The sequence below is a fragment of the Trichechus manatus genome, unplaced genomic scaffold (assembly GCF_000243295.1).
Source record: "Trichechus manatus latirostris isolate Lorelei unplaced genomic scaffold, TriManLat1.0 scaffold00104, whole genome shotgun sequence".
Classification (NCBI taxonomy): Eukaryota; Metazoa; Chordata; class Mammalia; order Sirenia; family Trichechidae; genus Trichechus; species Trichechus manatus.
Genome location: NW_004444040.1, coordinates 9064967 through 9077309, shown reverse-complemented (window position 1 = coordinate 9077309; position 12343 = coordinate 9064967). Strand labels below are relative to the sequence as shown.

At 38.7% G+C, this 12343-nt stretch overlaps 1 protein-coding gene across 2 annotated transcripts in view; it reads right to left on the bottom strand.

Moving 5' to 3' along the window:
- Window positions 1-11550, bottom strand: part of SNAP25 (synaptosome associated protein 25) — a 30240-nt gene extending 18690 nt beyond the window's left edge. For both annotated transcript variants that reach the window (XM_004383057.3, XM_004383056.2), the window contains exons 1-2: window positions 11214-11550; window positions 4043-4091 (exon numbers count right to left, since the gene is read on the bottom strand). In XM_004383057.3, the coding sequence (XP_004383114.1) occupies window positions 4043-4091; window positions 11214-11234 (70 nt within the window). In that variant the 5' untranslated portion in view covers window positions 11235-11550. The remainder of the gene's footprint in view (window positions 1-4042; window positions 4092-11213) is intronic.
- Window positions 11551-12343: the final 793 nt, after the last annotated feature.

Here is a 12343-nt window from a genome sequence, read left to right as displayed (position 1 = left end):
AGGCTATCTTAGGAAATCCGTTTAACTGAGGAATTCCGCATTTAATGTGGTATTGCCACGGTGGAAATGTTTTAGCTGAGAACGTTAATTAGCTAGTGGGGAAATCTGGCAAACAGACATTGTTTTTTAAGAGAATAAGAGATAGATGCTCCTGAGCATCGTTTGTGCCTAAAAATGTTTTTGCATTTATATGAGGATTTGGCGAAATTATATGTTTTCTTCAGAAAAGCATATTTAAATTTGCAACCCAAGTAAACATGTTATTCACTTTCTCTCTTTTTGATTCCAGGCTGATATATATAGTTTGTCATGTCTTTATGTCAACATTTATAGTTAGAGGAAGAAAGGGCATGATACTGAACCTTTCCCAAAGGTACTTCACACGCCAATTATTAACTGAAACAGTTTAGTGTATCATATGTAAATTTTGCTCTGGATATGAGATACCACTCTTCTGTATTGGCATCTGCTATTAAAAAGAAAAAAAAAAAACGAAAAAAGCAATGACTTGATACATCTTGAGTTTCAAAACATGGAAAACTTTTACACAGACCAAGCCATCAGGTCTCATAATTACAGCAAATTCACTTTGGGAATTCTGGAGACTGCCACAGTGATTGTAATTCCTTTGAAATACAACCCCACTAGACTCTGTTTTTTTACTATAAATTTTGGCAAATTCTATTTCAAAAATTGGGAAGAAAGGGGTGGGGTTGATGTTCAATGGTATTTTTGTTTAATTTTTACTGTGGTAAAATACAAATAACATTTGCCCCTTCAACCATTTGTATGTGTACCATTCAGGGACATTAATGACATTCACCCTATTGTGTAACCATCACCACTATCCATTTCCAAATTTTTTCATCACCCTTAACAGAAACTTAGTGCCCTTGAAGCAATACCCATTCATTTCCCCCTTCCACCCACCCCTGGTAACCACTAATAAACTTTGATCTCCATACATTTGCCTGTTCTGGATATTTCATATAAGTGAAGTCATACAATATTTGTCCTTTTGTGTCTGACTTATTTCCCTCAGCATAAAGCTTTCAAGGTTCATCCATGTTGTAGCAAGTATCTGAACTTCATTTCTCTTTATGGCTGAATAATATTCCATTATTCACAATAGGGGAGTCCTTGGGTGGTGCAAAGGTTAACGTGCTCAGCTGCTAACTGAAAAGTTGGTGGTTTGAGTCCACCCATAGATGCCTTGGAAGAAAGCCCTGGTGATCTACTTCAAAAAAATCAGCGATTGAATACCCTATGGAGCATAGTTCTACTCTGACACACATGGGGCTGCCATGAATTGCAATCGAATTGATGACAACTGGTTATTGGGTTATTCACAATAGCCAAACGGTGGAAACAACCCAGGTGTCCATACACACACAAAATGTGGTGTATCCATACAATTGTTTTTTGAAAACTTTTTTTCTTTTTCTTTTTTTTTTTGCTGATTAGTGAGTATCCAAAATTCTTTGCCGTCGAGTCAATTCCAACTCATAGCGACCCTATAGAACAGAGTAAAACTGCCTCATGGGGTTTCCAAGGAGCAACTGGTAGATCTGAATTGCTGATTAGCAGATGAGCTCTTAACCACTGTGCCACCAGGGCTCCAGTTGGAGAGTATTTATTTAAAAAGTTTGACACAAAAAAATAAATGTAGAAATAAAAGTCCTTATAGGACAACCACGGAGGTGTGCCCCTCAGACCACCCTTCACCTGCTGGGAAAGAGGCATGTAGATAGTTGAGGCCTCCAGCTGCTGCACCTGTGGGGTCCTCTGAGTTGTTTACATTGAGGCCAAGCATGCTCCCCCGGGATGCGTCTAGCTAATGGCTGAGCACAATGGAATACTAGACCTGGGGCATTCCTTCCCAGCATGGGGTTCCTCTAATGGGGAGACTTGTTCTGGGGCTTTCCATGGGCCTGGCTCAGACTTCTTCAGACTGCACTGCAGTCTGAGGCTCATCCTACCCAATTGTCTTTTTTCCCCCTTCACCTTTCACAGGTGTCAGACCTGCATCATCGTCTGAAGGCTCTCCCTGCCTACTGCTCCCTCTCCGCTTGATCTATCACAGGTGTTTTCCCCAATAAATTTCTTGCACTTCTAATTCCTTTTTGTCATTTGCTTCCCAGAGGACTCAAACTGATATACCTCCCTTCAGTCCCTCTCTGCCCCTGCCCCAACTCCCCAGAAGTCAGTAAAGATTTACCTCATTTATCGTAATGGTTACAGAATACAGGTAGTCCCTGACTTATGACAGGTTTCCGTTCCAGTGACTCCATCGTAAATCAGTGCTGACGTAAGTTGAATACCTCATCTTTTTTTTTTTTTTTTTTTAAGTTTTCATTATTATTGCCTTTATTATCAGAATCTTTATAAATCTGATTTTTATTAGTCTTTGGGGGTTGGCATGAGAATGATAACAGCAAATTATTCACTGCAACATTGTATGTAGTACATATTACTAACAATAAGAGATACAAGAAAAAACCAAACGGATGGTTGTAAGTGCAGTTCTTTGTTGTAACAGAAATCCATCATAAGTCGGGGACTACACGTATTCCTTCTATGGCCATATCATTATTAATTTGGTTGGTTTCCTCACTAACAGACATTTAGCTCATTTCCAGTTTTACACTATTATAAATAAGGCATGTAATTTTTTCTTTGTGCAATTGTAAATGTGTATCTGCAGTGTAAAATTCTAGAAGCAGAATGTCTTGGTCAAACATATGCATTTCAAAAAATGAAATATTATCAAACAGTTCTTCAAAACATTTGTACAATACCCATCTGTAGAATGACAGTCCCTGTTTCTCCACATACTCACCAGCACTGGTTATTATCAGTTTTTAAAATTTCTGCCAGTCTGCTGCATAAAGAGTGGTATCTCATTACTACTGTTTTAACCTTTCTTAGATTCTGAGTGAGGCAGAAGCATAATTTCGTATGTTTATTTGTAAACTGATTATTTTTATCCTATATCCATTTTTCTCTTGGGCTGTTGTCCTTATTCTTGATGTTATGTAAAGGCGCTCTCAATTTTAGGGAAAAGTGCCTTGTATTTGTTAACTGTATGACAATTTTTCCCCCCAGTTTGAAGTTTATGTTCAGACTTTGTTTATGTTGTCCCAGGCTGTGAATATGTTTTACGTTTTCATCTTTTACATAAAAAACTCATAGTTCTGAAGAATTATTTAACACTTTCACAAAAAATGCATGAACAGAAACATTTTATCAAAAATCTATTTATTAGGATAAGAATTCAGAATGGAATCTGGGACAAATTTGTGGCTAGAATTAGTAAAACATCACCAGATGGCTAGATATGTTGAGACAAAAGAAAAATTATGGTATTACCCTTCTAGGGTTCCACTTTAGGGTATGGAGATGCCATACGAAAATGCTGGCCCTCTGATCTCCATTTCTCCTAACACTGCATATAATAAAAATAAAAATTATTATTTTTTTTTGCAAAATATTTCAATTGGTTCCATTTTCCAAATGATCTCCCTCTGGTCATATCCTGTTTAAAATGGCTTCCAGTTATTTAAGGGATGCTCACAATAAACTGGAAATCTAAACTGCCAGATAGTGAATTAAGATGGTCGAAAGACGTGAACAACATGCCGTACTACTATCCTATTCTATCTAGAAATTATCTGAAGGAAACCAAATTTATGGAAAAGATTGGGGGCAAGGAGAATAAGAGAATTCTCACACCACCCAAAATACTATCATTTAAAGAAAATTGCAAACAAATGGCTATTGTCTTCAAAATTCTGTTACCCCAATGTATATAATGGTGATAGTAGTACCTTTCATTCAGTCATGAAGAAGGCCTCAACCTTTCCACATATTTCCCAATCTTTTCAACAAGGGAAGAAAAAAAGCAAGATAAAAGTTCTAGAACCCTTATACGCATGTATGTGTGTAACACATGTCAAAATGGCCACCTGGATTTGCAAAGACAATATAAAAATGTACTTTATTCAGACAAAGAATTGTTCTTACTGAAGATATCTGAACTTACCTCCTTGTTCATCCAACATAACCAAAGTCCTGATACCAGCATCTTTACTCTATATTCCAATAATGGTAGCAAAGTTGAAAAGGAGTTAGAGAGAGAAAAGAGAGAAACAGCGACATCAGTAAAAAGGACAATTAGCCCTAGAAATGGAAAACGAGGAAGGACCAAAGGGAAGAAATATGGTGAGAGCATGAAGGAGCTGGGAGGGACATGGAGGAAGGGGTACTTGTGCACTTGCTCAATCCATGACTCTTACGGGTTGGGGGAAGTAGAGGGGGATGTAGCACAATCCCCATGGGGTAGAGCTGGGGATGGGGCTTGACAAGGAATTGGAAAACACATACTTAATATTGTACTGTGAATTTATATTTGGAAAATAAAAATGTCTATAGTGTTCCTAACACAAACCACAGAAAGCAAATGTTTCAAAATCTTCTAGAATAAATGTTCTTCTCCAGCAGGATATGTCAGAAAATCTGCCTCACTGAGCTGGGGAGGGAGGCCCCACTGGGAAGATATGTAAGAATCTTGAGGGGGAGGGGGAGATTTTTAGATTACTCAGAAGAGAGCATGGCTTTCACAAAGGTTGAGAAACACAGCTCAAAAGGAAACTCACGGTCCCATTTTCTTTTATGGAGAGGACTGTGAGATTCAGAAAACGGATTGGCGGATGAGAAACAGGGGTTCTTTATTCTGAAATATAAAATGCTGCACAATGATAGGGTGTGAGAAAATCATTCCTCCACCACAGCTCTGCTTCACTTGTCTTGGGCAGGAGAGGTCTTCCAAAGGCACTTTCCATGTCACTCCTTATTACCAAATAAGCCAAACACCACCTGGGTTATTGTGGGGAGAGGAGCGGGAGGTGGTATAGCGGGGAGAAACAGAGGTTTCTACACTGCTCATACTTAGGAATCATCAAATCTCGGAATCCTTTAACTAAGAAGTCCGAGATTAAGATTCTCAAGTTAAGGCTAAGTAAAGACCTTCCATTTTACAGGATGCCTTGTTAATAGTATAAAATGGAATTGCTTACAGTTTGGATTAATTGATTTTTCAAGGAAAGTTCATGGTGGACCCCAGAATAAATTCTAAAATAAGACATCTTTCATAGGCCCATTTATTTTCCGCTGACTTACTTTGAACTAAGAAAGATGTTAGTAGAGATCAACAGAGTTGTTTTTTTTAAAAAAAACAACAACAACAGTATTTTACAAATTAAATTCCAATAATGCTTCTAAAAAATGAAAGAAAACACTGAAATGATTTCTGTGAGCTTTTATAAACCGACATCTTCAGAGTATGTGTACAATTCAATTAACTCCTCTAGACACAAAAATCTCTCTCTTTTAAACACACTTTGATAGGCCTTACTTGCAAAGCCAGGATGTGTTTTGTAGAGTGATGGCCGAGAATGACTTACATAGTCATTGGTCAGCATGGACTCCAGAGCCAGATGGCCTGGGCTGCAATCCTGGTGATTTCATTTCCTAGCTGTGGGACCTTGGGCAAGTGTACTAATTGCTCTGAAACTCAGTTCTCTCATTTGTAATACAGGGATAATAACAGTATATACCTCACTGGGTTGTTATATGAATTAAATAGATAAATATGTGTAATGTGCTAGAATGGTGGTTCCTAGCCTATAGTAAGCATTATGTGTTTATAAAGCAAATAGACCCAGAAAATGCATTGATAGCAGGATATCAAGGCCAACCATAAACATCATTACCAACTACTATAGAAGCTTCTAGACCACTACTTCTCAAACTTTAGAGTGCATATGAATCCCCTGGCGATCTTGTTAAAATGTAGATTCTGGTTCCGTAGGAATGGGGTGAGGCCTGAGGTTCTGCATTTCTAAAAAGCTCCCAGATGATACTGATGCTGCTGGTGCAGGAGCCAACATTGAGTAGCAAGATTCTAGACCACAAAAGCCATTTAAAATTTGTTTCAGAAGCAGGATGTAAATGGACTTTCAACTATACTAGCCTATATTTTAACATTTTCTGTGCTCTGTTGTGATATTTTAGCTATTGGTTATGAATAGGAAATTAAGAAAAGCAGCTGACTTAGGGATATGGCTGTGATGATGCAACTTCTGGTGAGGACAGAGCATCTCAAAGAGCATTTCTCCTCCGGGGACCAACTCCAGGCCAAGCATAGCATTCCTGTTCCATTCTGTTGGAGACAGCTGCTGGGAAGCAGGCTGGTGATTTCCTTTGGTTAGTCCAACTCTCATCTGTCTACACTTTCTTGATCTCCTCTATAGATATGGAGCCCTGCAAGTGTAATTTCACCTTGGTCCAATTTGATGCTGAATGTTTCGGCACTGGAATGATTACAGACCTAATTTGAAGGAGCAAGAGATTTTTTAGGTTGCCCCAATGTGAAAGAACAGAAGCAGAGAGCACTGAGTGCAGAGACAGGAATGCTGGGCTGTGCTCTTAGGTCTGCCATCAACTAGTCAAGAGACCGTGGATGAGTCACCTGACCTTTCAGGATGTTTTCTCATATTTTAAATTAGGGTAGAGATGCCAAACAAGTTCGGGTGGCTTAGTAGGTTGGTTCATTCACTCACTCACTAACTCTCTCTTTCTTTCTCGTTCATTTACTCATTATTTTATTCATTAATTGATTAATTCATTCAATTCAATTCAAAAATATTTATTGAGCTTCTACTCTGCCCCGGATGCTAAAGATAAGGGGTAGACGAACACATGGTTTATCAACTATGCCTCTCAGTGTGAAAGGCAATTTGGTCAGTCAGGCAGAGCTAGGATTTAGGAGTTAATTATTCTGAATTCTAGACCTGTAGCTCTTGAGTCACTTGTTCTGTGCCTCAGTTTCCCCATCTGGCAAATGGAAGGAGTAACATCCTCACTACTTTCCAGAGTGGATATGAGGATAAAATGAGCCCCAGAATGTGAAGACCTCTAAAAGCTAAACTCTGAGGAGACCCTGCTAGGTTCAGAAAAGATCACATTAAGATGTGGGATTTAATTTGAGTGGCATTCCAAACAATTCAGAATGAGCACATTATTGGTTTTCTTAGAACCTTACACTTTTAGTGGTGTTTTCAAAGAAAAAAAAAATTGTAGAAGTTGCTAATGGAAGGGAAGTTAGTTGCTATGCCTAAGAATTCACTGTCTGGAATCAGGTAGATTTGGGTTTTAATTTCATCTCTGCTATTTATTAGCTGTGTGTCCCAAGGAAGTTAATTAACCACTCTGTACCTCAATGTCTTCCTTGATAAAATGGAGATCAAAGTAATAGTAAAAGGTGGTTATAAGGGTTACATTAGATAATATGTGGGTGATGAGGGGGATGATGATCTCTACAACTGCTCTGAGCAAGCACAGTACCTGGCGCATAGTAAGTTCTCAATAAATGTTGGAACTTACATTTGGCTCCACTGTTTTGCTGCCAGTTTCTATCAAAATAACTGGGTTGCTCCTTGGGGGGATCAGAAGTCCAAGGGAGAAGGGTAGGGATGGGGATGATATTTCAGGGGAGGCACAATACTTCTCCTATTCCTTAAAGAGTACTGTGTTATAATAGCTAGATGTGAGAGGAGGTGGTTCTATTTTTATCTTAGCTCAATTTGTGGTTTCTGTTTGAGATTTCTGGGAAAGCGGTCTACTTAACGGAGGAGTTGGAGACATAAGGGATTTTCTTTCTTTTTCATTTCTTTCTCTATTTTTATTTTTTGCAGATGAACTAAGTGTTTACAGTACATGTTTTATCTTTGTTTTCCCAGTCTGAGATGCTTTCCCCAAAGTCTAATGCATTTGAGCTAAAATAGAACTCTCCAGGCACTCTCTTAACTGCTTGAGTTCCAAAAGACCCCAAATCTGCATATCTGGAAAGAACTGTCCCCCTCCACCCCTGAGTTTTCCATTTTTAGCTGAAAGTCTGGCATACATAGCACAGACACAGTTTCAGAATGCTTATTCTATTCTCACGGTCAAGTATCTTGAAACATAAGTTGGCATTAAAAGAAAAAATGCTAAAGTATCTGTAAAACGTTAGGGAGCCCTCAGTAACCACTTTCTAAAAGCTGTGTGTGGCTCTGTTGGAATCAATCTGCTCTAAACCAGTGTGGCTTTTCCTGGGCCTCCTTTTCATAGCCCAAGGTTATGCAGACTTCATTTGCTGCACTTAGCATTAGCAAGGTTAACTTACCTTTCCCAGAATCAAATGCTCTCTCCTTGAGGACACCTTCATGATTCTCCCATCAGAATCAATTGTTTCCTCCTCTATAAGCCTAAGGTAGCTTATGGCCTTGAATTTGGCAAACTATTTACCTGTCTGTTTCTGCATATCAATTTCTATCTTCCCTCCTACCCTCAGAGCTAGGCATTGCATAAATATTTGTTGAAATGCGTCCATTAAAAGAGACAGTTCCCAATTATGGGGTGGGGTGGGGAGGTGGAGAGCAAATGCTGCTATATGATTTCTAATCTTGTTAACTGTTTGTGGTGTTCAGCTTTTTTGAACTTGCCCCATTGACCTCTGTGTAGTTTACTTGGCCCTTGAAATGGTGATGACGATGTCAATTAAAAATAACTCCCCATCCCTGCCACCCTGTTACACTCTGGAGTGTATTAGGGATGGAATGATAATCTCAGAAGTCATATATTCCAATAAAGGTGAAATTTTTTACCTTAGAGACACCTCATAAATTGGTAACCTCTCCTGTCTTTGAGACTGAATTTCAATAAAAAGTCAGCCCAATTCAAAACACATGGCACTGATGTACTTTGGGATCATGGGCAAGATCCTGATATTTCAATGCTCAGATTTTCAAAATGATTTCTGCCCTTGATGAATATTTAATGCTGATTCTCTTTTAAAGAGAATTTCCTTTTTGATTGAAAAGGAGGAGATTGTCTAAATAGCCAATGTCCTAGACATAAGGGATGTTTGACCATAAATATAAAATAGCTCAGGAGGAAGTAAGAGCAAATCAATCTACTCTAATAGTGCCTTGCTCCTAATTTCCTGCAGATGGAAAGTCTAATAGCCTCCTCTCATTTATTAGAGGTGGGAGATAGCTTCCATCTGTTTTATTCTTTGTTCTAAGATGTGACTTCATGCTTGATGGAGAATGAATATACGATTCGAGAATCCTACTTCAAGCAATAGCACTTTTGAGATTTCTCCCAGAAAAAATTAGAGCATACATTCATCATTCAAGACTGGCTCACATTGCCAGCAGTTTAAGAAGACACAAAAAAGGAAGCATCCAAGGCCCAGAATCCAGATGGGTGAGGGGTCTCTCCAAGGTGATGTGTTCTGATGCACTCCCTCCACCCCCTTGCACATTCTAGGCAGCGTTCCAACATTGCACATTGGCGATAGTTCTGGTGCTTTAGGAATTTACTTCACATACGCATACGCATAAAAGAAAATGAAAATTAAGGTTGGAGGCTATGGTTGAAGGTCATAAAGACTCGCCAAGATAATTAGGTCAGTTGACCTCTGCACTCCAGGGTAACGTCAGAGCTCAGGTAGGGATGTTACCAAGGTGTGTTCCTTCTGTTTATCCTCATGGCAAGTTGGGGGAGAATAAGTCTACTCTGAAAGCCTCGCCAGCACTCCTTGATTTAGAATATCTGCCTCCTTCTTGGTCGTCAAATATTTCTGCATATGAGCAGTGTTCCCAGGATGGAGGGAAGAAAACATCTCTCTTCATCTAGAGACAGAAGGCTGCTTTCCAGTGCTGCCCCACGCCGGGCCTGCCTTCCTGTTGGGGCCACCTGGTGCTAAGTTGCAGCCTCAAGTTGTCATTTTTTGTGATAACAGATTTCGTGAAGTCTACCAGCCCCCTTCAAGGTAACCTTATTCTCCCCCGACTCCTGTGGCCGTTCACATGGAGCCATAATTCATTCCTAGGGGAGAGGCTGAAGCTGCAGAAATAAGGGAAGATGTTGGCTCCCACCCAGTGTGAGAAGCAGTCGCCTTTGCTCTTAGCCTTTGTAAAATTTATTTTTTTTCCCTTTCATGCCATTGCACCAGCAATTTACAGTAGCATGGAATAGGTAGGGCCATTTAATCATTCTGTTAGAGAATACCTAAGATCTCTAAAAATGATAACTGCCATGGGCAGATTAACCAGTAAGCAAGGGATGCACGGGCTTACAGTCAGCAAGGTACTCACAGGCTTACTTGAGTTTACTTACTAATCTCTAGTGCCCAATTTCTCATGGGCTTTCACCACAAACAGGTGAAATTGTGCACTACAGATTAGTAAGTCAGCACAAGTAGGCCTGTGCACATCTTGCTTATTGGGTAATCCGTCTCTAACCGCACATGAATTTACACATTGTCGAGCAGTTTCAAAGTATAGGGAAAACGGCATCTCACACAATAAAAAACTATTAGGCTTGTTTTATTAGGTTCAACTAAATATAGTCCATCCCATTTTTTTCCACTTCATCTCTCCCAATGGGCAAGTTCAATTAATCCACTTGTTCTTCCTGGTTGACTGCTGCTCTGCCAAATTGGAATGAGTGAGGCTTACTGCAGATGCCCTTTTGATTCCATTATTGCTATCTGTCCTCTTTTGCTCATTTAAAAATAGTTTGGGATTCATTAACCATGCCGCACAAATGGATGTTCGATCCAAATTCAAGAATATAAAAGGGTGTCTACATTTACATTAGGGCACTTGATATTTCCCTTTCTTAAAGAATTTTCCTATTATTTTATGAATTTTACTGCCTGACTCTCAATATAACAACTTCTGAAAATATGATATTCCTATATGGGTAAATATTTTTAAAAGTCATATATGTGGTTAAAGTCAGAACAAGATGTCAAAATTAGATATGACTCACAGGCATCAAAATAATTACAAATACGTTTTATGTAAATGATCTTGTCCCTAGTGATTCAGTCTTCGTGATTTCTTAGGAGCATTTACTTGGAAATACTATCTTTCTCTGCATCCTAGCTCCAAAGGTAGCCTGGAACAGGAAGGGAGAGTAAATATAGCTTGATGGCTACCTGGTAATTTAAATACAGCATCTCCCTCTTTATGTGGCTTCCTGGCAGGCAAATTAACACTAGAATCAATGGGAGCATGGCCCAGGGAGGGGCAGTAGGGTCTAGGAAAAACACATGCCAGCATAAGGGGCTAGATTTATCTTTAAATATGCTCACTCCTTACCTCTTCAACCAGTTGCAGCATACGACGGGTACTTTCCAGCGACTAAAAGAAAAAACGTAAATATTATGAATACAGGATCCAGAGGCTTAGAAAGTTACAGAAATACTTTCTTCCCTTGAGAAACACAAAGGGTTGCTATCACATGTTCTTTTAAGTTTGCAACTAAAACACAGAAAGTCTTTCCATTTTAAATCTCTTTCCTATCAGGCTTTCTACATGATAAGATTCCCTAAAGCAATTAGATTATAGTTTATCTTCATCAGATCAAAATTATAGGAAGCTGATCTTGACAGCACAGACAACGGATCATGAAAAGACAATTCTGCATGTGTAGGACACATGAAAAATTATTTCAAATAGCCCAGAGGACTAATTTGATGGGAACTTTGACTTTTAAACACATAATTATAATTTTTCATGAATTGGGATGAAAATAACATCAACTTTCTTATAAAACTCCTGGAAGCACAATAGGAAGTTCTTAATAAAAATTAAACTGTTGCTTTAGGCTGAAAGAAATCAAGCATGTTTGGCATAACTGGCCCATAGGAGACAGCGAAAATAATTATCTCCATCCTTAGATAAGAAAAAATGAGAAAGTCTGAACTCAATGATGTTCCCTTGGGCACAATATTGCCACTTTTTTCTCAGTTTCTTTGAAACTACTAGAATCTAAGAAGCAGTTGTGATTTCTAAAAGCAGTGCTTTTAAGTGACAAACTTATTTTGGACAAGATTCTGCAAGAACCTGAAGAATGTTAACTTTCCTGTAAGAGCTGTCAGCGGCTGCTTTTTGAAATAAAATGACTATAAGCAGTGGTGTGCTAGCAAACGTTTAACAACTGGCTCTCTGGAAAAGATATGAGTGCATGTGTTTAAGTATATTATTTGACTGATGTAAAGGATAAGCATCACACAACTTACAAATAGTAAAACATACAATACTGTTTATTGTGAATTCCATTTAGCCAATTGATTCTCACAGAATGCTTGTACTGATTTTTGCTGAATGTTTGTGTCTATAGCCAACTGTTTGATGAACAAGTGTTTTGACATGAATGTTGGATGATATTTTCATTTCCATTAAGGAGTAAGGTAAAAGGGAAACAATGAAGACTTATGTTGCAACTT